General features: G+C 47.0%; 1 protein-coding gene and 1 long non-coding RNA gene across 13 annotated transcripts in view; one reads left to right on the top strand and one right to left on the bottom strand.

Annotated features, from left to right (window-relative positions):
• Positions 1–23,895, bottom strand: part of GALNT18 (polypeptide N-acetylgalactosaminyltransferase 18) — a 468,216-nt gene that overhangs the window by 190,971 nt on the left and 253,350 nt on the right. For 11 of the 12 annotated variants that reach the window (XM_081545252.1, XM_081545251.1, XM_081545253.1 and 8 more), the window contains one exon: positions 1,442–1,629. The exons of the other annotated variant lie outside the window; for it this stretch is intronic. In XM_081545252.1, the coding sequence (XP_081401378.1) occupies positions 1,442–1,568 (127 nt within the window). In that variant the 5' untranslated portion in view covers positions 1,569–1,629. The remainder of the gene's footprint in view (positions 1–1,441; positions 1,630–23,895) is intronic. 12 annotated transcript variants of the gene reach the window in all.
• LOC145527370 (uncharacterized) lies at positions 674–2,150 on the top strand. The gene is made up of 3 exons (XR_014069718.1): positions 674–765; positions 1,493–1,631; positions 1,756–2,150. It is a non-coding gene; the product is annotated as an uncharacterized LOC145527370 (long non-coding RNA).

Genomic DNA, 23,895 nt, shown 5'->3' with positions numbered 1-23,895 from the left:
GGGTGCCCAGGTTCTACCTCCATGCCACACCTCACGGTTGGTGGGTTACCAGAGAGGGCACTGGGATGCACAGCCTCTAATGGATCCATGAGCATATCCTTCTCTTTAAGAAGGAGACACACCCAACTCTAATGCCCTTTCCTCTGGATGGGTGGCTTAAAAAGAAGCCCCCTGGTGAGCCCCGGCACACTGAAAAAGACACAGGGGCTTGCCCTGCCTTTTCTGGGTACCCACAGAGAGGTGGAAATTGAACTCCATGCATTTGGAGGTACAAATGGAAGTTAATTCACTTAATCAACAAACTGCATCGAGATGCAACTGTGCAGAGACAGCCTGGTCTAGCAGGGAAGTACAGGACCTCAGAGCCACACAGCTGGAGTTTGGCTTCAGTCTTCATTAGCTGTGTGATCTGGTATAAGTCACTTAACCTCTCTGTGCCTTGGTTTCCTAATGTGGTACATTGGGGATAATCATACTACCTGCTTCCTCATGGGGACTGGATAAATTAATGAGACAGCCTCTCACATTCTATGTGCTATATAATCACTGGCAAAGGCTGCTATAGTTATGGGCAGGTACCACATTGGGTGCTAGGATAGAACTATGAGCAAACAGTGGGGAGTTTATGAGGTGGCTGCTCATTGCTTTCTCACCTTTCCCACCAGAGTCAGGTATACAGAGTAACTGAGAACAGGTAAGTACAGGGAAGGCTCCTATACCTTTCCTAATGGGACAAGAGGACCCAGAGCCCGCTGGTATCCTGAGGTAAGGTACATTGGGGTGTCCGAGGAAGGTCAGGTTCTGCTCCTTGCTCCTTACCCCATTCCTGCTAGGGTGAGGAGAGGAAGGGAAGTCAGGGAAGCCACACAGGAGTAGGGGAGCCCAGTGCCAAAATGTGAGGCCTCTACATCAGGATGGATCCATCTGACTGGGGAGCTGGGTGGGAGGCAGTGACTTTTCCTGCCAGGTTGGTCTGTCACATGTGCAGTCCAGGGGCAAGGACACAGGGATTCCCTTCTTAGGGGGCTGTCACTCTGCGGGAGACCACATGGATTCCTCATAGCATGGGAGCTGATCCTCCAGGCTGCCTTCTGCTCATGACCCAGTGGGCGGGCATCTTAGCAATACAACCCAAGACAACCCAGGGTGTGAGGCTGAGAGGTATAGCTCAGGCAGGGTCCTGAAGGCAGACTCCACGAACCAGAGAGACCTGGAGGTGACAACACCCTCCATTGTTGGGGGTCATGAAGACGAGGCCCCCGGACCCCTCACATGTGTACGCAACTTGTCTTGTATAAGATATACCACAGTTAGCATCCTGGACCATGGTCTTGGGCAAGGTCAGCGCCGCATTAACCTTTCCTTCTGCCAGGCCCCAGTAGGAGGAATGGAACTGATGGATGTATGGGGGTGCTGGGCTCTCTTGGGGTGGGGGGCTCACCTGCCCAGAGGTCCTGCCTCTGAGCGCTTGTCTCCCTCCATTCCTTGACAGTGTACAGCTCAGCACAGCAGGTCAGAAAGTTCCCAGATGCAGACACGGGGCAGTCAGAGCCTGAAGGACCATCCATCCAGGACCACAGGAACCATCCATCCAGACCACTGTTCTCGGCCTCTTTTGATTATAACTCACTGTAAAAATTACATTTATGTCTAGTACACACATGCAAACACACACAAGGGAAACCACAATTTACAAAACAGTCTTCAGCCTTACTATATGTGACTAACTCTGGTTTGTTCTATTTTATGCTACAGTATTTTGTTAAGAACAAATGCTGGGGACTTCCCTGATGGTCCGGTGGTTAAGAATCCACCTGCCAATGCAGGGGAACGCAGGTCTGACCCCTGGTTCGGGAAGACTTCCACATACCTCGGGGCAACTAAGCCCATGTGCCACAACTACTGAGCCTGCACACCCTGGAGCCTGTGCTCTGCAACCAGAGAAGCCACAAATGTTGGTTATGAACTAGGAAATTGATTCTACAACCTACTAATGGGTTGTGACCAGCATTTTGTAAAACAATGATCTAGATCAATGGATTGCAACCTTTTATAAATCAATGTCTCCTCTTCATAAATATTAAAAATTCCTACTCTCCTTTCATATTTTTTGAAATTTGAAAATAAATGATCACAATTGAAAACAAAAATAATGGCCATTTTGGAATACTTTTTCAAAGTATGCATGCCACCTAACTACTTTCCCAAGACTTTGATATAGAATCCCCCATAGGAGAGAAGATGCCCTTCCCCCAATTAACCTAGCTAAGAGTGGTTTTCAAGAGCTTCTGTGGACCCCCCTTGGGGAAAGTGTTGGGGGGAGGGGAGGCCTGAGGTCCCTTTACCATAACGCTTTGAGTCCTAAATTCCTAGAATTTTGCATAGGAAACTCTTGGAAGAAAGGGTCACTGGCTAAAAAAATGGCTGGAACCTCACAGGCTCATGTGTTCATCTGTCTCATTTCCCTGGGGAGAAAAAGAGGCAAAACCATTCTTTCCATTAGAAAGATTCAGGGATTTGCTGAAGGGAACACAGAGGCCAGAAGAGAGAGGGAGACAGGACACGACCTGAGACCTGATCTACGGCTGCACCACCTTGAATGCACCCCATCTCAAATGATCTCAGAAGTGGGGCCTGGGCAGGATGTTCTGAGGCCTTCAAACTGTTACAAAAAGGCCCAGCAATAAGGATATGCACAACGAAGGGACCCAATTCCCTGGCTTTGAGTTCGATTTCTAGAAGACTCAGGGTGGAAAAATATTAACTGGAAGTCATAAGCCCTGCTTAACAGCTACATGTGGCTGTGATTAACAAAAGATGGAAAATAAACTGACCATCTCTGAATGGGGGCAGTGTATCTGGAGAAGAACATCTTCCTAACCTGGGATCCAGGAGGAAGGGAGCTCTTGATGGTGAGAAGACAGGCATCCCTGTGTGAGTGTGTGTCTACGGGGGTGGTGGGCAGGGGGAGAGGGCTCTGCTGGCTCTTCCACTAATATACAGAAGTTGATGCCAAATGTCAGGCTCGTGGCTCTGTGGCACCCACTATCAGGTGCTGCTCCCCCAGGCTGTCCTCCACCATTTGATAATCAGAACACCCTCAGGATGGGCTGCTTCCAGCTGCAGCTGTTGCCCTCTGCTCCTTCAGAGGGACTTTTCTGACCCAGAACCAGGAGCGGCAATGCCATAGAGGCTCTTTCCTGGACTCCTGCAAGATCCTCTGAACACAGCAGAGGCTGCCGTGCCTGTCTGATGGCCAACCAGAGGCGTCAAAGGGAACCACTCAGTGTCCTGGAGTGAGCCCAGGTCCAGGCCATAAATGTCTCTGAGGGTTAGAGCCGGCCCCAAAGACACACTCACACTCAAACACAGAGCACAGACGGGCGCTGTCCCAGAGCCTGTGGCTTGCCCGAGTTCCCAACCTTGGCTGCACACCAGTGCCAACTGGGGAGCAGACAACAACAAAACTATAAATGCTCAGGCCCACTCCAGACTGTCCCATTCAAATTCTCTGCAGGTAGGGATCCAGGTATCCTTTTAGTTTTGCTTCATTTTTTAATCTCTCCAGGTGATTTCAATACACAGCCAATTTAGAACCACTGGGTTGGGGAACAGTTCCCAAACTTCAGTGTTGACACAAAAGGTTACATGGAAAGTCTAGGGAAAAGACAAATTCACTCCAAGATGGTCCACCCCTCAAGATTCTAGAGTAGAAGATTTGGTCTAGTGGCTCAGTTGTGTCTGACTTTTGATTCCCCATGGACTACAGCCTGACTGGCTCCTCTGTCCATGGGATTTTCCAAACAAGAATACTAGAATGAGTCGCCATTTCCTTCTCCAGGGGATCTTCCTAACCCAAGGATTGAACCTGAGTCTCCTGCAATGCAGATGAATGCTTTACTGGTGAGCCACCAGGGAAGCCAAACAGAAGGTTTGAGACAGGGTAATTATTATCAAGTCCTAAGAAATGAGCTCTTCCCTATCAACAAAACTTCATGTCAGTTCAAACCATTCATTGCACATTTCAAATGACAAAGCAATCCGTAGTGTTTTATCCCCTTAACAAATACTGTAATCTTTTTATATTCCTTAAGTGTTTATTGGACAAATACTATGCCATCTCTCAGATGGAGCAATGTGGTATCATTATGCTCTTTCAAACAGTCTTCTGGAAGTTTAATAACTGATGGCACCAGGTCTATTTTCCTCATCTGAGCATCACGATGCCTCATTTTCCCAACTTGGGCATCAAAAGGCGCCTCTTCCCAAGGGCAAATCGTGGAAGGCACTTGGATATACAGATACAGAAAAGAAAGCCACTCAAGGCCTGGAGCTGTAGTGCCCCAGCTCCACACTGGTGAGTATAGTCCTCCCTCCTGCCATGTATTTCTCATAAACGGCTGAGCCTGTTCTGATATGCTGAGTCTTTTCTCTGCACCACAATCTCCTCTTGTGTTTCTGACTCAGTGTTCCCTAGAACACACATTGAGAAACAGAGCTGCTGAGCCCGGGCTGCACGGAGGTTGCTGGAGAGTAAAAGAGGCCAAGTTGGGGGTGGGAGGATCTCACAGGCTCTTCACTGAACTCCCACTTCCCTGTGTTTCCTGCTAGCAGGATTCTAGGAACTAGGAGCTTTTTCAAACAGCATTCCTGTAAATCAAAGTGGCCCCCTCCACTTCAAGAATACCTGTTTAGCCTGCAACCACTGCAGCAGATTCCGCAGGTGCTAGTGCTGGAGAAAGTCTGGGAACCACGGAAGGGATACAGAGATAAGGCAGCCTCCCTGCAACCTCATACTCAGGTACAAGAAGGACAGGTAACCAGGTGTACTACTGACTATGCCAAAGCCTTTGACTGTGTGGATCACAATAAACTGTGGAAAATTCTGAAAGAGATGGGAATACCAGACCACCTGACCTGTCTCTTGTGAAACCTGTATGCAGGTCAGGAAGCAACAATTAGAACTAGACATGGAACAACAGACTGGTTCCAAATAGGAAAAGGAGTACATCAAGGCTGTATATTGTCACCCTGCTTATTTAACTTATATGCAGAGTACATCATGAGAAACGCTGAGCTGGAGGAAGCACAAGCTGGAATCAAGATTGCCAGGAGAAACATCAATAACTTCAGATATGCAGATGACACCACCCTTATGGCAGAAAGTGAAGAACTAAAGGGCCTCTTGATGAAAGTGAAAGAGGGGAGTGAAAAAGTTGGCTTAAAGCTCAACATTCAGAAAACTAACATCATGGCATCTGGTCCCATCACTTCATGGCAAATAGATGGGGAAACAGTGTCAGACTTTATTTTTCTGGGCTCCAAAATCACTGCAGATGGTGATTGCAGCCATGAAATTAAAAGACACTTACTCTTTGGAAGGAAAGTTATGACCAACCTAGACAGCATATTAAAAAGCAGAGACATTACTTTGTCACAAAGGTCCATCTAGTCAAGGCTATGGTTTTTCCGGTGGTCATGTATGGATGTGAGAGTTGGACTATAAAGAAAGCTGAGTGCTGAAGAATTGATGCTTTTGAACTGTGGTGTTGGAGAAGACTCTTGAGAGTCCCTTGGACCGCAAGGAGATCCAACCAGTCCATCCTAAAGGAGATCAGTCCTGGGTGTTCATTGGAAGGACTGATTTTGAAGCTGAAACTCCAATACTTTGGCCACCTGATGTGAAGAGCTGACTCATTGGAAAAGACCCTGATGCTAGGAAGGATTGGGGGCAAGAGGAGAAGGGGATGACAGAGGATGAGACGGTTGGATGACATCACCGACTCAATGGACATGGGTTTGGGTGGACTCTGGGAGTTGGTGATGGACAGAGAGGCCTGGCACGCTGCAGTTCATGGGGTCGCAAAGAATTGGACACGACTGAGCAACTGAACTGAACTGAACTGAACTGGGTACCACCATGTCACAATGGGCTGGCTGGCTGGACAGATGGACAGACTGATAGAGGGTCATTGGGGCTTACTGCTGCAGCCAGGGCTTGGTAGGGGGGTATGTTGGTGGCGGGGGGTATGTTGGTAGGGGGATAGCAGGCATGATTGCTGCCTCTGGAGACATACTGACAGAATACAGTGCTCTATGTCACTGCCTGTAAGCCAGCTCTGAGGAGATTGTTTTTTGGCTCTTGGGAGCCAGGAAAGGCTGTCTGAGTTGTATAAATGACTGTCTCAGACAGCACAGTGCTAATGATGGCTTCAAACCAGGGCCCCAGACTGTTCCCAAGGACTTCATAGAGGGAGCCGATGAAAGGCATCTTGGCAGCTCTGCAAACCTCCCCCTCATTATAAGCATGGTTCCAACACCTCATGGCACCACAAGGGCCTCACTGTTCCTGTCTGCAGCCTCCCCTTCACCAGCAACCCTGGCTTTTCCCAGGGGGGCCCTCGAGGCAGGGGAGTCAGCAGACACACCTGAGAACAGGCACCCCTTCCCTGCCAGCATCCTCTGAGCCCTGATTCCACATGCCATGCAGCCACCCTCAGCATCCACTTCGTGTGTGAGCACATCAAAGTGGTCAAGACCATGGGCACCGGATCTAACAGGCCAGGGTTTGACTCCCAGCCTGACACTCATTACCTGTGTGACCTTGGACAAATGCTGGAATCCTTCTCAGCACCTCAGATTACTCAGCTGTGGGAAAAGGATAAAAGGAAAACCTACCTCCAAAGAGCTGAGGAGTACATGAAACATTTCATGGAAAGCATTTACATGAAACATTTGACGGAAAGGACTTACCATGCCTGGGACAATCAATGTCATCGAATATTACCAAGGTCATTGTTGTAGCACAGGATACAAAAAAAAAAAACCCCCACAAGGACTGAGAAGCAAATCCCCAAGCACAGGTCTCTGCCCAGCACCAGGCACATGAGACCTTGTGCTCTGAACCTTTTAAGTCTCCGCTTAGATCAAAAAACAACTAGTACCCCCAACAACCAGAAATACTGTCTTTCCAATCTGCTTTTGTGCCTCAGGTTCCCTTGGCCACCTAGATGGAGATGGTTTTGAAGTTGTGCCTAACGTGTCTCCCTGCCTTAGGAGAGCTCAGGGCCAGCCCTGTTTCACACCTCGCCCCCGTTGCCATTCTCGCTGTGTCCCTGAGGCTACAGACCCTGGGTTCTCAGGCTTAGGGCCAAGTCTTCGGCTCCAGGTTCCCAGAATTGAGACCTCAGGCACTCAGTTACATCTACAGTCCATCTGTCTGTGCACGTTCCTATTGTTGGTGCAGAGGAAATTCTACTGTGGCATGCCCCATGTTTGTGGCCTGGCCTGTAGATGGGAAGTTTCACCTTTTCAGAAGATGGGAAAAAGCCCCCTACCCTCCTCTGTACACCTCACTTCCTCCCAATCATTAGGGTGTGAGAAAGACTCTACCTTCCAGGCCGTTGTCTGGGTAAGTGACCACTCTGTAGACCCCATTATTCCTCAGGTATAGCCTTGAGGACAGTGATAGGACGACCATACACTGGCAAAATTTTGATCTTTCTTTTTTTTTTTTAATAAATTTATTTATTTTAGTTGGGGGCTAATTACTTTACATATTGTAGTAGTTTTTGCCATACATTGACATGAATCAGCCATGGGTTTACATGTATTCCCCTTCCTGGACCCCCCTCCCACCTCCCTCCCCATCCCATCCCTCTGGGTCATCCCATTGCCCCAGCCCTGAGCATTTGTCTCATGCATCGAACCTGGAATGGTGTTCTGTTTCACATATGATAATATACATGTTTCAATGCTATTCTCCCAGAACGTCCCACCCTCACCTTCTCCCTCAGAGTCCATAAGACTGTTCTATGCATCTGTGTCTCTTATTCTGTCTCGCATATAGGGTTATCATTACCATCTTTCAAATTCCATATATATGCATTAGTATACTGTATTGGTGTTTTTCTTTCTGGCTTACTTCACTCTGTATAATGGGCTCCAGTTTCATCCATCTCAATAGAACCAATTCAAATGTATTTTTTTTAATGGCTGAGTAATATTCCATTGTGTATATGTACCACAGCTTCCTTATCCATTCGTCTGCTGATGGACATCCAGGTTGCTTCCATGTCCTGGCTATTGTAAACAGTGCTGCGATGAACATTGGGGTACATGTGTCTCTTTCAATTCTGGTTTCCTTGGTGTGTATGCCCAGCAGTGGGATTGCTGGGTCATATGGCAGTTCTATTCCCAGTTTTTTAAGGAATCTCCACACTGTTCTCCATAGTGGCTGTACTAGTTTGCATTCCCACCTTTCAATCTCTCTATGACTCCTTTCTTCTCAAAGGCTAGTTGAGATACTGGCAGAGAACAGAACGTCAACTAAAAATCTGGTTAGGACCTCCTTAGCTGGGTCCCTTGGCAGAGTCTCAGATGCCTCCCTTCCTCCAGAGAGCTTCTCCTACCACAGTGACCCTAGCTACGGTTGGCCTGTAGCAGCATCTCCCCAGGGCCTGTCCCCACACCCAGAGACCAGGAAGGACAGCCAGGACCTGTGGCTGCCATGGTGTGTCTATAGTACCTCCTCAGTCCCCAGCCACCTGTGGCCCCAGGATTCATCCCCTGTGTCCAGGGACACTTCTCCTCTCCATGTCCCCATCCTAAAAACCTCTGCCTGGGAATCAAATGTCCTTCCCAACGACTTAAAAAAAAAAAAAAACAACTTTGGCAGCACTGTACAGCATGCAGGATCTTAGTTCCCTGACCAGGGATTGAACCCAAGCTTCCTGCAGTGAAAGCACATAGTCTTAACCACTGGACTGCTGGGGAATCCTCCAATGACTTCTTGATTCCTCCCCATTCACACTCAGAAGCCCCTGCACATATGTCATCACCCTCTCATCTGTGTCTTCATTCCTTAACTTTCCTCTGGATCAGTCTCCTGACATCATCCATGTGCCCCAGTTCCCCTCACCTAATAAAACCTTTCTTGGATCCCCTCACCCTATCCTGTCATTTCTCCCCTCTTATTCAATTCCAGTCTTCTTGCAAGAGAAGTCTACACAGATTGCCTCCTCTTCTCATCCTTGGTTGGTTGGCTGGGTCTCAATTTTGCTCATGGTGTCAGGGATTCCCTGAGGCCAGGACTGTGTCCCCCAAATATGTCTTCATCCCCAGACATGGCCCAGGGTTTAGGACATGACAGAGGCCCAACAGATGTTTGACGAATGAATGAATGGACAAATGAACACAACTCATATCAGTTGTACCATTCTGTGACTTCATTTTCTCATCTGAGAATCAGTGAAGCAGGTAGTGCTTGTCCAGTGTGACATGGCATTGGTCTAAGACCTCCCTCTCCATGCTATCATGATAGGCAAGTGGTGACTGGCTGCTTATAAGGGTGCCAGTGACTGGGGTAGCAACATTAATCCCAGGCAAGCTTTTTCTTGCTCTGATTCCCTGGCTTTCTTTCAATACATCCCATTTCCTTTCACTCTGTTGAGCACCACCCACTCTGTTGAGCACAAACCCACCGTTGTGAGATTTTGAGCTTACCTGAGATGATATTCATAATGTCCACATCACAGGAGTTGGCACATAAAAATAGAATCCTCATAGAGCCGTACTAAGCAAGAAAACTGAGGCTCGGAGAAATTTGGTAACATGCCTGGGATATCCAGCAAGAAAATGAGGTAGGCAGCTTCCAGTCACACTGGTCCCTTTTTAGCTCTTTGGACCCCCCAGACAAGATACTCTCAAACCACTCTGAGACACAAAGGCCCAGAAAATCCCTGGAACCATACAGAACACTATTGAATAGAATTAAATAGAACTCAATAGGGCTACTGTCACTTATTTGACTATCTCAGTGCAAAACACTCAGAGGCAAGAGCTTGCAGGAGTGAAAATGTATTTATTGAGCAATCAAATGAAAGTGCTCTGGGCCCAGAATATACTCTCGGATAGAACTTATGTTATAAATACAAACCCAGTCTTATTCCAAGGTTTGAAATGAAAGATTTGCCTTTCAGTAGAGAATCTGCATTTCAACATAAAGATGTCTTAGCTATTCAGGAGAGATGCAAGACCTGGTTAATGCTGTATATTCAAGCATTTAGAAAGCCCGGGGATTCCAGAAGGCTCATTTCAGGCCTGAAGGCAACAGCACGCACAGACAGTGCCTAGTGAAATATATGAGTGTCACTTGCAGCATCCTGTGTACCATCTCTAAAGGAAGTCTCCAGGGACAGCAGCATCAGGGTCATCCTTTTGCAAGGCTGAAGTGGACATGTATGTTGGGGCAGACAGGAGCAAGTTCACTCCCAGGCCATTCGGTCAGCAATGAACACCTATTACCTGTCAAGTGCCAGGTGCTATGACTGTGACAGTGAACTTGCCAGGCATGTCTGCCTCATGGAGCCTACATTCTACAGATGGAGACAGACACTAAGTAAAATAAAAGCAGGTCATTGCAGATTGTGACACTTGTTATGAAGGAAATAGATCTAGTGGCATAATAAAGAGAAACCTGGAGGGGAGGTGCTGCTTTAGACAGACTGGTCAGAACAGGTCAGGCTGAAGATACATTTGAGCTAGTATATGAAGGGTGAGAAGAATGGGCTACAGGGCAAGGGAGACAGTAGGCATGAGAGTCTTACACCTTAATGGGGCCCAAGGGGGCCCAAAGAGCTAAAATGGACCAGCATGACTGGAAGCTGGGAAAAGATCACATGGGAGTCTATAAGTTGTGGTAAGGAGTGTGGGTCTTGTTCTAACAGCAAGGGGAAACTTTGAAGGGTTTAAGCAAAGGGGCTTCCCTGGTGTCTCAGATGATAAAGATTCTACCTGCAATGCAGGAGACCCAGGTTCCATCCCTGAGTCAGGAAGATCCCCTAGAGAAGGGAATGGCTATCCACTCCAGTATTCTTGCCTGGAGAATTCCATGGACAGAGGAGTCTGGTGGGCTACAGTCCAGGGGGTCACAAAGAGTCGGACACAACTGAGTGATTAACACTTTCACAAGCAAAGGAACAACATGAACTGATGAATATATGAAAAAGCTCATTCTGATCAGACAATGAATGGGAGGAAGCCAGTTACAAGCTATAGAGCAAGCCAGGCAAGAAAGGCCTTGGATGAGGCTGGTAGTTTGAGATACAGAGAAGTAACCAGATTCAAGTTACCTTTTAGAAGTAGAAACATCAGGCTTTAAAATTAAGTGGAGGTAGATTCATTCATTCATTCATTCATTCATTCACTTAACAAACATTGAAGATCAAGAAACAGGAGGCTCCCAATTATGGAAGAGTTGCTGGAACAGAGGCAAGGCTTAGGAGGCCTTAGATTTCCCATAGGTCAAATATATAGACACAGATATTTATTTATCTATCTATCATCTGCCTGCCTGTCTATCTATCTATCTATCTCTAGTGATGTACCTTTCATGGAAAGACATTGCATTTAATCAACAAACAGAGATGGACTACTAAATACTATGAAAATTTCAACACATAAATTCCAACTTCCTCCCACTTTAATTTTATCACAACAAAAGAATAGCCAAACAAGATCTCCTTCTTCTTCTGCTTATAGTTCTACTTTGTGTCGTTTCTCTGGGTGCTTTCTACCTGCATAATATAACTTGTTATCATATCACAGTCACTGCATCTCAAATAGCTGATAATTACCATATTTCTAGAGCCTGTTAACATTTACTTTCTACAGTGATATCCTTCTAAATACCCATGTGAGTCATTTATTTCATTTTTTTTTTAATGAAAATCACAGGTAGGTGCTCAAGGAAAAAACAATCATTAACCTCATTAAGACAGCAGGGTGAAAATCTAAGAGCCAGACTCCTGACATCCTAACAGTTTAGAGTTAGAGTTCTCAAGACCCCAAATTGAGTTTTGCTCCTTTTAGTGATAATGAATGTTAAAATCCAAGGCATACTTTAAAACAAAGCCTTCAAAACTTGACCAGAAGCTGCTGGATTCTGTTGCTTTTGCTTGGTATTGGACTTAACAATACGCTAGCCAGCTCTGAAAGGAGCCATGTGGACAGTTGTTGTACCTGTCCAACATTTATTTCTTGTGTTTTCAGCAGATGCACAGCCTCAGGCAGAATAAGTGACATTAGAAAACTAGAAAAGAGCCAGTCTGACTCCCCCAGTGCCAACAGGCCTCCCACAGGGAGTCTCAAGTGAAACTCATCCCCCATGGCCTCTGGGTGGTCACTGTCATGATCCACACTCAGCTGCCACACACACACCTTGACTCCATAGAAATCCAAACCATGCAGACCCCGACTCCACTGCCTACACCAGAGGAAGCAACAGGTACCAAATCTAGGAGCAGAGTTGGGGAGCCACGGTTTTCATGACCTACCTCTAAACTCGAAATTTCCTTTCCTGAATGGGGACATGGCTCATGATGATGGAAATATGGACATGGAGAAGACGTAAATGTCTTCTCTAGTCAGCTTCCCCTTCTTGTCCCCTGGAGGCTATCTCTCAACATATGAGTTCAAGAGTCATATTTCCCCTTTATATCTGTCAGCCAGGCCCATGGAAATCAGAAATCAATTAGTTTAGGCTGCCCCCAAACCAGCTGATAACTCTAGCTCAGCAAAAAGGTTCTCATGAAAAGCAATGGAATTGGGGGCCATCTTGACACCAATAACAGCATGGAGATGGTACCTTTCAGAGTCAGGCTTCCTGGGGTCCCAGACTCTTAACCTTGCAATAACTGACTTATTGGAGCTGGAATTGTTCACACCTGGGATATATACTTCTGTTCTCCTTCTATTTTCTCCTGTGCATATTCAGGAATATTCAGAGCCAGGGAATGTGATTCCTCTTGGGTGAACAGAGCTAACTGGACACATTCAGAAGGCAGAAATTTTTCCCATAGCCTATAAAATTAACAGCAATAAATAAGCAAATAAAATGTGCTTGCCACCACTCTGGAGGTGTTGTGGCATCCTCCCTTATTGGCTCATAAAGCATCACCCAGCACTCTTGCTCTGCTATTGATTGACAGCACCAGCGACAAGGCTGAGCTTTCAGCTCACTAATTGGAATGTCCTTTTTTCAGGAAACACTTTCTGAAGGAATCAAATTTCCAGTCCCCCAGTGACTCTTTCAGGAGCCACTGCCCAAGGTGCTTAGATATTGGAGATGGCTATTTCATAGCAACTTTCACTATGACAGGACTGCACAGGGGAGGCAGATTCTTGAAGATGCCTGTGTAACAGGAAAATGCTAAGATGGGAGTCTTCACTAAGGCACCAAGATGTGATGGAGACCAGATGCCCAAGTTGAGTTCCTAACTAACCAGTGGGGAAACTTCAAAGTAGGTGATTGGAAAGGACTGGGTTATTAGAGATTAAAGAGAGGATTTTTGAAGAAGATTTCTGAGTTGGGGGTCTCTGTCAAGGGGAAAGGTTGGATGACCTACCTCCCATACGAAGCTTAATGAGAGAGGCTTCAGTGGTACCATCTACAGAACTGATGTGTGTGTTCTCTAAAGCTGGGGGATGCAGGAGGCTCACAACTGATGTCTCATGCCTGAGAAAGCTAAAGCAACCACTAAACACCATCCCCTTCAAAAGCAGGACAATGCTGCACAGACATGGAACCCTGGGAGGGAATGTCAGTCTGCTGTCATTTTAATAGGTGTCCTTTCCAAGAAGGCAGCTAGCTAACATAAGGGATCCTTCCCTAAGCCACTATGGAGATCAAAAACTATGGAAGGGTTGGGAGCAGACAGTTAAAACTTAGGCACGGCCTCTGTCAAGAAAGTGTCAGTTACCCAGTCCAGCAGGGTAATCTCCAGAGAACTCATGAAAATGATAATAACAGAGTCATCTTCCATGTCTGACAGATGAAGAAGGCACAAAGCCATCTTCAGACAGTATCAGCTAAGTTAGAGAGATGCTGCCACCTGCTCCCTCCACCCGCCCCACTTTCCTCCCTCCTCCATTCCAGAATGGTGGGAGAACACAGCTAGCAAATAAGGAAGGAGGTGTGAAGAAAGAGAGAAGCAGGACTGCCCTGCCCCTCCTTGGACTGCGGAACCTTTGGAGAAGAATCAGCATCAAACCATGTTTGAAGTTTCATTGATTATATAGCCCCATATTCTTTTAATGATGGAATCTAGACTGTATTTTAGTTTAAAGTAATTACATGACTTATTCTTGCCCATTAATTAAAGAAAGTCCTGGTCCTGTCTGAATTTTCACCCCACTGAGGTGGAAGACTTACTCCTATTGAGGATGTTTGAAAGGACAGAGATATCAGAAATACACATGCTTTTTAAATTACACCCCAGGGCTCCTGTTGATTCAAAGTACCAGATTCACCAAGTTAGAGCAGAAAGGGAAGGCTTCATTTCATCATCCATGGTTGATGTCTAATTCTGCCAGAAAGCCCTACAATTAGCAGCTGATCCCTTTGGGATATCATGCTCGATCTAAGATGAAAGCTTCAGTCCCACTGGGTCTTGATATTTTCCTCACTGTGGAGAAAAGCCTCACCGAGCTGGCTTTATGCTCGCAACAAAACAAATCTATCTTGGGGGTTGTTTGTCTCGATTTGCAAAGATAATTTGGGGATATATAGAAAATCCTAAAAGATTCCAAAGAGGTCATATATAAAGGAGCAGAAAATTGGATGGCAGCAGATCTCCAAAGCAATACTGGTATTTAGAAGTCAATGAATCAGCACCTTCAAGAGTCTAAAGAAAATTTGTTCTCACTTAGGTCCAAAGCCAGCCTCACCTCTCAATCAAATGTGAGAGTAGGATAAAGATATTTTCAGACATGCAAGGACAAAATATTTATTTCCCGTGGCTTCTTTCTTGGGAAGCTACTGGAAGACAAGCTGCTATAAAAAGAGAATAAACCAAGAAGGGGGAATCCACGGGATTAACCCAGGAATTCAGCCCAGGAGTGAGGATGAGGGACCATTCCTCAAGATGAAGTTGCCCTGAAGCCTCAGACAGCAGCACTGAGGCAGGCCTGGAGCAAACCATCCCGACTGGAGCAGAAGGATTAAGCACTCCAGGAAACAAAATGAAACTGATGGATTATATGAGAGATTCAAATATTTGGAAATATCAAAGGCATAAGACAGATATGATAGAGCACATAGGAAAAAAATCAATGCTAAATTCAAATGTAATTATTTTTATAAAAAGGGCAAATATTAATATTAGTGTGCCTGGCATTTGCTTGTCTGCCCTCATAGCCATTCCCTGCTCTTCTCTGCCCTGTTCTGTACCATGGGAGCTAGGTGGGGTTGACTCCTGCTGGCTGCACTTCTCAATTGGCTTCTATCTGTATTTGGGCAAGAGGAGGCACTGAAGGGAGATGGAAGGCGGGCGAGAGGGAGAAGCCAGGGTATTTCTCCCCTTCATTCTTTGCTTCATGCGGCATCTCTCACAGGGGTGGCATCTCCCACAGAGGTGGCACCTCCTCCATGGCTTCAACTCCTCTTAGATAAGTCTATTTTGGTTCCACCTTCCACCCCCAGCCTTGGCTCTCCAGCCTTAAGCATGATAGCAGTTTCCTGCTGCTGCTAATTTCTGTTTGCCTCAACTTCTCCTGTTTGACTTTCCAGCTTTTCCATTACTTGTTCAAACCAGTCAATCTTAAAGGAAATCAACCCTGAACATTCACTGAAAGGACTGATGCTGAAGCTCCAATACTTTGGTCACCTGACACAAAGAGCCCATTCATTCGAAAAGACCCTGATGCTGGGAAAGACTGAAGGCAGGAGAAGGGGATGACAGAGGATGAGATGGTTGGATGGCATCACCGACTCAATGGACATGAGTTTGAGCAAGCTCCGGGAGATGGTAAAGGACACGGAAGTCTGGCATGCTGCAGTCCATGGAGTTGCAGAGTTGGATACAACTTAGTGACTGAACAACCAATATATTTGTTGTTCAGTCAACAACAACAAAGTCTCATCTACTATATCAGGAAATCAATATATACTGCCTAATACTGGTGAGTCAGGAAACAGTGGTATAAGCATATTATTTAGAAACATTGTGGCAAATATGAGAAGAAACAGCTAAAAGGTTTAAATAGATCTCCTTTGAGGGTCAAAACTGGACAGATGACTCTGGTGAAGCAGAGAACTACTGTATTTTATTACAGGTAACATTTGATGATTTTAAGTAAGTAAAGAATTACTTTACTTACTTAAACAGTGGAAACAGTGGCAGGCTTTATTTTTTTGAGCTCCAAAATCACTGCAGATGGTGACTGCAGCCATGAAATTAAAAGACACTTACTCCTTAGAAGGAAAGTTATGACTAACCTAGACAGCATATTAAAAAGCAGAGACATTACTTTGTCAACAAAGGTCTCGCTAGTCAAGGCTATGGTTTTTCCAGTGGTCATGTATGGATGTGAGAGTTGGACTCTAAAGAAGCTGAGTGCTGAAGAATTGATGGTTTTGAACTATGGTGTCAGAGAAGACTCTTGAGAGTCCCTTGGACTGCAAGGAGATCCAACCAGTCCATCCTAAAGGAAATCAGTCCTGGGTGTTCATTGGAAAGACTGATGTTGAAGCTGAAACTCCATTACTTTGGCCACCTGATGCGAAGAGCCGACCCCTGATGCTGGGAAAGATTGAGGGCAGGAGGAGAAGGGGATGACAGAGGATGAGATGGTTGGATGGCATCACCGACTCAATGGACATGAGTTTGAGTAAACTCCAGGGGTGGATGATGGACAGGGCGTGCTGCAGTCCATGGGATTGCAAAGAGTCGGACACGACTGAGCGACTGAACTGAACTGAACTGAATGAACTGAACTGAAAGAATTACTTTGATAAAAGTCAAAAGTAATTTTTTTAAAATGACTCATTTTGATGGTTTGCTAAGGGATGACATTAAACTCATTAACCTATAGTTCGCAAAGCTGACCTTTTGCCCCCATGTGACAAAATCAGGGCATTTATTTATTTTGACCTCTGTCCCCAGTCCCACTCCGCACAACACCCTGAAGCCCCTGGATGCTGAATCAATGGTTTCTTCTGTAAATTTACCTTCTGTGAAGCTTCATCTGGTGAAGCAGGTCAGAAAGGTGAACTCATTTAAAAATACTGTATTTCATATCATTGTTTCTAAACTCCAGCTGCACTGTGGATAGGTAAGTTACCTGCTCACCTCCCCAATCCTGGAGTGAGGGAGAGGCAGGGAGAGGGTAAAGAGAGGGGAGCAAAGGTACAAGCCCACCCCACCCCCACCAGGAGACAGCAAAAGTGACCTCTTGAGTTTTCAGATCCAGGCGGGGAAACACTGCTCCTTGTTGCCTTCACTACTTGGGGGGCAGCTTCCTTTTATTTGATGAGCTCATCTGAAATGTAAACTCCCAGAACAAGTCAAGGGTGGTGGCCACAAAGTTAGTCAAGAGCAGAGTGCTCTCTCTCAATCATGTGCCTCAGGCACTGCTACTGCTCTCTTTGCTCATCTCATTTCAGGTTTTAGTTTACCGCTCTAATAGTGGTCCAGGATATTCTCTTTTCATTTTTAGGTGTGTGTCTGTCTCTGGCCTAATGCTTTGAATTAATTCTGGTTAGTGGCTTCTCCCATCTCTCAGGCTGCTTTCTGAGCTGCCCTTGCCTATGAAGCATATTATGAATTGGTTGGATGCTCTGCTTCTAGTCCCTGGGAGAAAGACCCCCTGGATATCTCTGGCCACTACACAGTCCTAGGGCTGGTTCTGTGATCTGATTGTGGAATGCAGCGGTGCCATTCCTGCCGGGGCTCACTGTGAGCAGAGGAGTGACCATGGCAGGCTGGTTCCTGCCCTCTGGAGGCTTCCTGACTCTCCAGATGAGTCCTCCCATACCCCATCAGCATTTGCTGCAGCGTGCTCTGCAGAACCTTCCTTCCGTGCAGAGCTTTACTGCTGTGACACAGAAGGTTCCAGGTCAAATGACTATGCAAAACGTTGGCTAGTTGATTAAGAGGAAAAGAATTGTGACTCAGGACTTCTCAGGCCTCTGATGTACACTGGGAACCTCTAAGAGTGAAGTGTCATTACAGCACTGGGTAAACTCAATGTCTGGGAAGCCCTCTTCTGAGAGGGGCAACCCAGGACCAATGTTCCATGGAACCTGCTTTGGGAGATGTTTCCATCAATAATCTTCTCCAAGTTCCTTAGCGCTGATCCTTCAACATAATGGTATTTGCTCTAATTGTTTCTAGAGGGTTCTTCCAATGGGATTATGGTGGCAGGCTCTCCACGGGTCTGGGCAGCTACACACAAGAGCTGGGTAAGTGAACTCATGGCTGAGAGGGTGATTGAGCTACCCAAAGCATCCTTAGCCTAGCAAGGGGAGTCTTCCTCAAGTTCCCATGAGCGAAGACAGCCTGTGCCACCACTCACCCAGGTCCTGCACAGCACCCACAGCCCCCTGCAGGCCATGTGCATCCCCACTTCTGTGCTTTCCCTCATGCCGGTGCCCCTTCCAAAACATGGGTCCCTCCTTCTCTACTGTCTTAACATAAGTTCACTTGAAAGCCAACTCTGGGACAAACATTTGGGTTCAAGCAGGAGGTGAAGAAAATCCTGAAGTGAGAACAGTGACACAGAAAAGGGAAGGCAGGCAACAGAGGGTACTTTTCCCCACCAGTGCTGTGGGTGACTGGGGCAGAGTGTTGCTGGGGGAACTCAGGAGTGTAGAACCACACCTCTGAGTTGTCTTCCCCACAGGCGAGGGACCTGGGGTATTTATACTCCATCTCCTGCCAGTCATTGGTTGATGGCTGTTGGGGGCAGCAGCATCAATTGCCCAGCCTTCTCGCCTGCCCTTCATAGCAGACGGAACACTAGTGGGAAGAGAAAACACCCCAAGAAAGAAGTGTAGGTGCTGGTGGTTGGAAGCTGGGCCGATGTGCACTAAAGGAGCTAGGTGAGGGGATGTAGGTGAGGCCCAGACAGCACTTCCTGTACCTGCCAGGACACGCTCACTGCCCACCCACTATCCCCCACCACACACGCACACCAGTAGGCCCTTCAAGGCACAGGCCTTGTTTGTTTTGTCCCAGTGCCTTGTCCTTGTCTGCTTTCCTATTGAACTGTGACTTCTTGAGAAAAGGACCCTTGTTTCCCCAGGGCCCAGGCCCATGGTGGGTGTTCAATGTGCCGTTTCTGAACCAGACTGAATGGAACCAACTTTCCACTAGCACCCTTGGTATGGAGAACATGGGGTGAAAAAAGACAGTGTGCTGTCAAGGGTGGATGCACTCAGCATTGGCCTAGCTGCTGAGAAGCCCTTGTGAGCCACACTGATCCTGAGGGCCAGATGGAGCTCTTGTCACCCTCCCCCCGCTATGCTGGTACCCACACGATTGGCACGCCTGGACTGGGCCCTCAGCCCCACCTTAGATTCGTGCCTCCACGCTGTTCTCCATCACAGCCCAGAGACCCACAGACCCAGTGGGCAAGGGAATGAGAGGACTCTGGCAGGAGGTCTGTCTTGGACTGCTCTGCAATGAGGGAAAACGCATGGAGGCTGGAGGGAGAGAAGGTATCTCTGGACTCACTGATGAGGGGCCATCTTCTCCTGAGGGTGAGGCACTAGCCCTTTATGCTCACACAGAATCCATGGGGACCATTACATCAGCCTGTATTCCCATAGACAGGACAGTCTGTCTTCTTCTGGGAAATCCTTGCCTTGTCTGAATGGGAATTCAGAAACAGGACTACTAAGGCAAACATCATTAAAAAGAAAACAAAAGCAAACTAATATCCCAGTCATACTAAGGGCCTGTGCATTGGCTAAAATATCAGTCTCAGATACTTCATGAAATTAGCTAGAGCAAATTCCCATTCACTAGTCAGAAAGTCACAGAAAACGAGGAATAAAACCCTCCAAGGTCAAATACACAAGGCTTGCCCTTCCTGCCACAGGTTTACCAATTGCTACTCAAAGTGTGGTCCATGGACCAGTAGCATGAGTTCACCCAGGAACTTGTTAGAAAAGCATACTCTTAGATCCCAGGCCAGACCTACCTAAGCATAATCTGATTTAACAAGCTGTTGGGTGACTTACATCCACATTAAAATCTTTGCTCAGATTTTAGTCTGAGACACCTTTGCTTAGACTCACTCCAGTGGCTCAGGATTTTCTTCTTTAAACCCTGAGAAGCTCATGGGTTTGCTAGTCCAAAATCTTGACTCCTGCCCCATTGATCCATTCTGCTGCCTGCTGTTGTGCTGAGAGAGAAACCCATGGCCCTTGGCCTCCACTCTAGCTATTACCTTTACCCAGAGTTCTCTCCTTCCCCCAGCTCCCTTCTTAGCCTGGCTAAATTATCTCCTAAAACAGCTCCTGGGAAGCCACCCTTGACTCTCTGGGCTGTGAGAGGCACTCCTCTGGGCTCCTGTGACACTCAGCCCTCAGTCCTGGCATAGCTGTCCCACTGGGCAGTTCTTCAGACTTTTCTTTCTCCTCCATCATGCTGGAAACTCTGTGGTCACCTTTATAGAACCAGCTGCTAGCAAAGACACTTAAAACATCTTGGGTGAAGGAGAACTGAATATCCACTGGATGCTTTTCTGAGGGTTTAATTGCCCATCTATTCTGGAGAAGCCCATGGAAGGGTGGATCTAAGACTGTGCCCCTAGCCTGATTCTGGCCTGTCACAGAGATCCTAGAAGCCAAAGTGTGTGGAAGTCTTGGGAAATGTCAGCCTGCCACCCCGACAAGGTAGCTCTGAAACACACATACTTTTCCTCTCAATCAAGTCACAACTCTGAAAGGCAGAAGGTGTGACACTAGTGAGCTGCAGGAGGGCCGGTTGATGGGGGCTGCGCCTTCAAGGTACACCCAAGTTTCTTCAATAAATAATGAGCTCAATATCTGGGGGCAAGTTGATATTTAGGCTCCTTTCCATGACTTTTTGGAGGGACCATTAATGTGGCTTTAAAAGAGCAGCCATGAACTGCATGTGGACAGATGCAGGTTGAAATGAAGGCCGAGAGCAAAGCAACAATCACTGGACAGGTTGGGTGCAATGCATAGCCCTCCGTCCCTGAGAGGAAACAGAATCTCCTCCATACCAGGTCCTCTCCACTCATTGAATCTTCCCAGGAGCTCAGTGAGATAACCATTATCATCTGCATTTTACAAATTAGAAGTTAGAAGCTCAGAGTGGTTTAAAGGATTATCTGAAATCCCAAAGCAGGTGAGTGTTGGGATCAGGATGGAGGTAGGAGCAGTGAGGATGACCGTCAGAGGCTGGCCATCTCCAAGGACATCTTGCGGAATCCTGAAACATCAAGAGCCTTCTGATGATCACTGGGAACCCAGCTTATCCTGAGCAATTTCCTTCCCTTCAAAAATAGCAAAGTGAACTGTTAACAAAGCACCCCAGGGTCTCTCTGCTGCCTTCTAATGATGGAACAGGCACAAGATGGAGTGTGTATTAAGTCAGCTGGCTTACAAGAATGAGATTGGCAGAGACTAGAAGGACTGGTCCTCGGCAGCCCTGGCAAAGGGGGGAGGAAGGCGCTGTGATCAGGTCCAGGAGGGGTGAGGAGAAGCCAAGTAGCTGTGCAGGGCCCTCAGGAGTGCCTCTCTACAGGGGACTGTAGGCAAGTTACTAACATTTCCAAGTCTCAGCTTCCTCATCAATAAAATGTGACCATTACGCCAATCTCCAGGTGAGATTATCATGAGATAACATGGGGATAACCAGTGAATCCTCCTAGGGAGAGATCTTTGGAAACCAGTGTTACGAGAACTGGGTAGAAGGTGACCAGAGCACCAGCTATGGCCCAGGAGTTAGAGGAGGTGGCCTTCACGGGGAGGGTGAAGAGCCGGGAGTTTGCTTCTGAGAAAGAGAAGAGAGGGCAGGGAGTGCCAGGCTGGCCAGCTAGGGTGGGCCTGGGATGAAATGTGAGCAGTGAAACTCCTTTTAAGAACTTCCACGATTCTGGAGCCATTGAAAGCTGCTGCCCTCATAATCTTCTTAAGGAAGGCCTACTGTGAGCCTGAACCCTTTGTGAAGTCCCTTGTGAACTCACCAAGTCAGCACACTGAGCACATCATGGAGGTGATCCATGGGAAGACAGGAACCCAGGCAGGGGGTCAGCCTTAAGGCCCCGGGAGTGAGCAGGAATCTGTAAGGGCTATATTCCTATGTGTGCACACTCAGTCATGTCCTACACTTTGAGACCCCATGGACTGTAGCCCACCAGGCTCCTCTGTCCATGGGATTCTCCAGGCAAGAATACTGGAGTGGGTTGCCATTTCCTCCTCTGGGGGATCTTCCCAACCCAGGGGTCAAACCTGTGTCTCCTGCATCTCCTGCATTGGCAGGAAGATTCTTTACCACTGTGCCACCTGAGAAGCCCTATATTCCCAGGGCTGCGAAATTACCCAGAATGACGTGTAGATCTTTGAGTGGGGAGTAGGTCCAGCTGACAACTGCTCACATTTGTCAGATCCACAATTGTCCCAAGAGCCTCACAACTCTTGTCTTTCTTGCCTTCTTTTTCTTCTGCATTCCTTTCCTGAACATTCTCTGCCTATCACAAGATCCTCTGAAGGTCAGAAATCAGAAATTCATTTTGCATCAAGCCTGTCCTCATCACAGGAAAGACAGAAAAAATAATGTTTTTTTTAATGAGAGGAAAGTATGTGTGAATTCCAAGGTCCCTGGGTACCACAGGACACAGGTGCTCCTGTCAAGAAGGGACAGAGCTGAGGAGTAGATCTGAAAGTTAAATAACTCCAAGTGGGGTTTCTTCACCACTTTTTTAAAAAAATAATTCATAGTACCAGACAGGTTGACAACTTATTGAAAATGGTTCCTCACCTGGAAAGTGCTTATTACTCACAGTGTACCATCTTTATTACATCGATACTGACATTTAACACTCAATAAATCTTCACTCCCTCCATGGAGCTGTGCCTGACAGCCAACAGGAGTCCCTGTCTTTTTCCTGCTTTCCAGCAGGGTTTTGGTTTCGGAGACTGTGCTCAGCTCTCAGGTGCCTCAAGTCCAGGGTAAATCTGAGTGGGAAAGGGCACTCCTGGGATTTCCTTTGTCCAAGTTAGGCCCCTTCCTTGACCCAGCCAAATCCCTGGTCTGCTAACAGTGGCTGATACACCCAACAGGAGTTGGGTAAAAGCTGAGTAAGTGATTGAGGGAAGGAAGGAATGTCACGGCCAAATGCCACTGCACGAGCTGCTATGACAGCTGAGGCCCCTCCCAGTCCAGCCTCCTTCTACCACCCAACTCTCCACTCTCCCCCGCCCTGGGAAGGACCAGCCATCATCTCCCAATAAGCCGATATGCCCCCCAACCTCTCGGCCTTTGCTAATGCGTTTCCCTCTGCCCCAAATGCCCGATTTCCCGTCAAGTCCAAGTCTAACGCCTCCTGCTCTGTGTATACCCACCCTGCTTCCCACAGAAACACTCACTGCTCTCTAGCCTGTGCCCCTGTATAACCTGGTACAGATTGCACACAGTTCCACTCAGCACAGCTGTCTGTTACTTCCTGAGATTCTCCAGGAAGCGGGTGATCTTTCTCATTTCAGTGTCTGACTTATCAAAGGCCCAGAATTAAGCCATATACAGGTAGCCCCCGGCTTTTGGAAAGTTCACTTCATGCCACTTTATTTTCATGAAAGACCTAGTTAGTACCTGTTTTCACTAGTGGAAAGAAATCCAAAGAGGATTTTTGCCTTTACAAAAAAAAGATGAAAAGCAAAAATAGTATTCAGCATTTGTTTTGCAACAAACCAAATACTGTGTTGCCTCAGTTAGAGGCAGTACACACCCTAAGCAGAGAGAGTGGTACTACCAAGCTCCTTACTTGGGCATTATACTCGGCCTCTCAGCCTCAAGCCACCATACCTTTGACTATGTCCATGAGCAACTGTGCTTTATCTCAGTTTATTTTGTGCATCTGTTA

The sequence above is a fragment of the Giraffa tippelskirchi genome, chromosome 11 (genome assembly GCF_054371585.1).
Source record: "Giraffa tippelskirchi isolate mGirTip1 chromosome 11, T2T-mGirTip1v1.2.pri, whole genome shotgun sequence".
NCBI classification, from domain to species: domain Eukaryota; kingdom Metazoa; phylum Chordata; class Mammalia; order Artiodactyla; family Giraffidae; genus Giraffa; species Giraffa tippelskirchi.
Note: the sequence above shows the minus strand (reverse complement) of the source record. Positions and strands in the feature narration are given on the sequence as shown.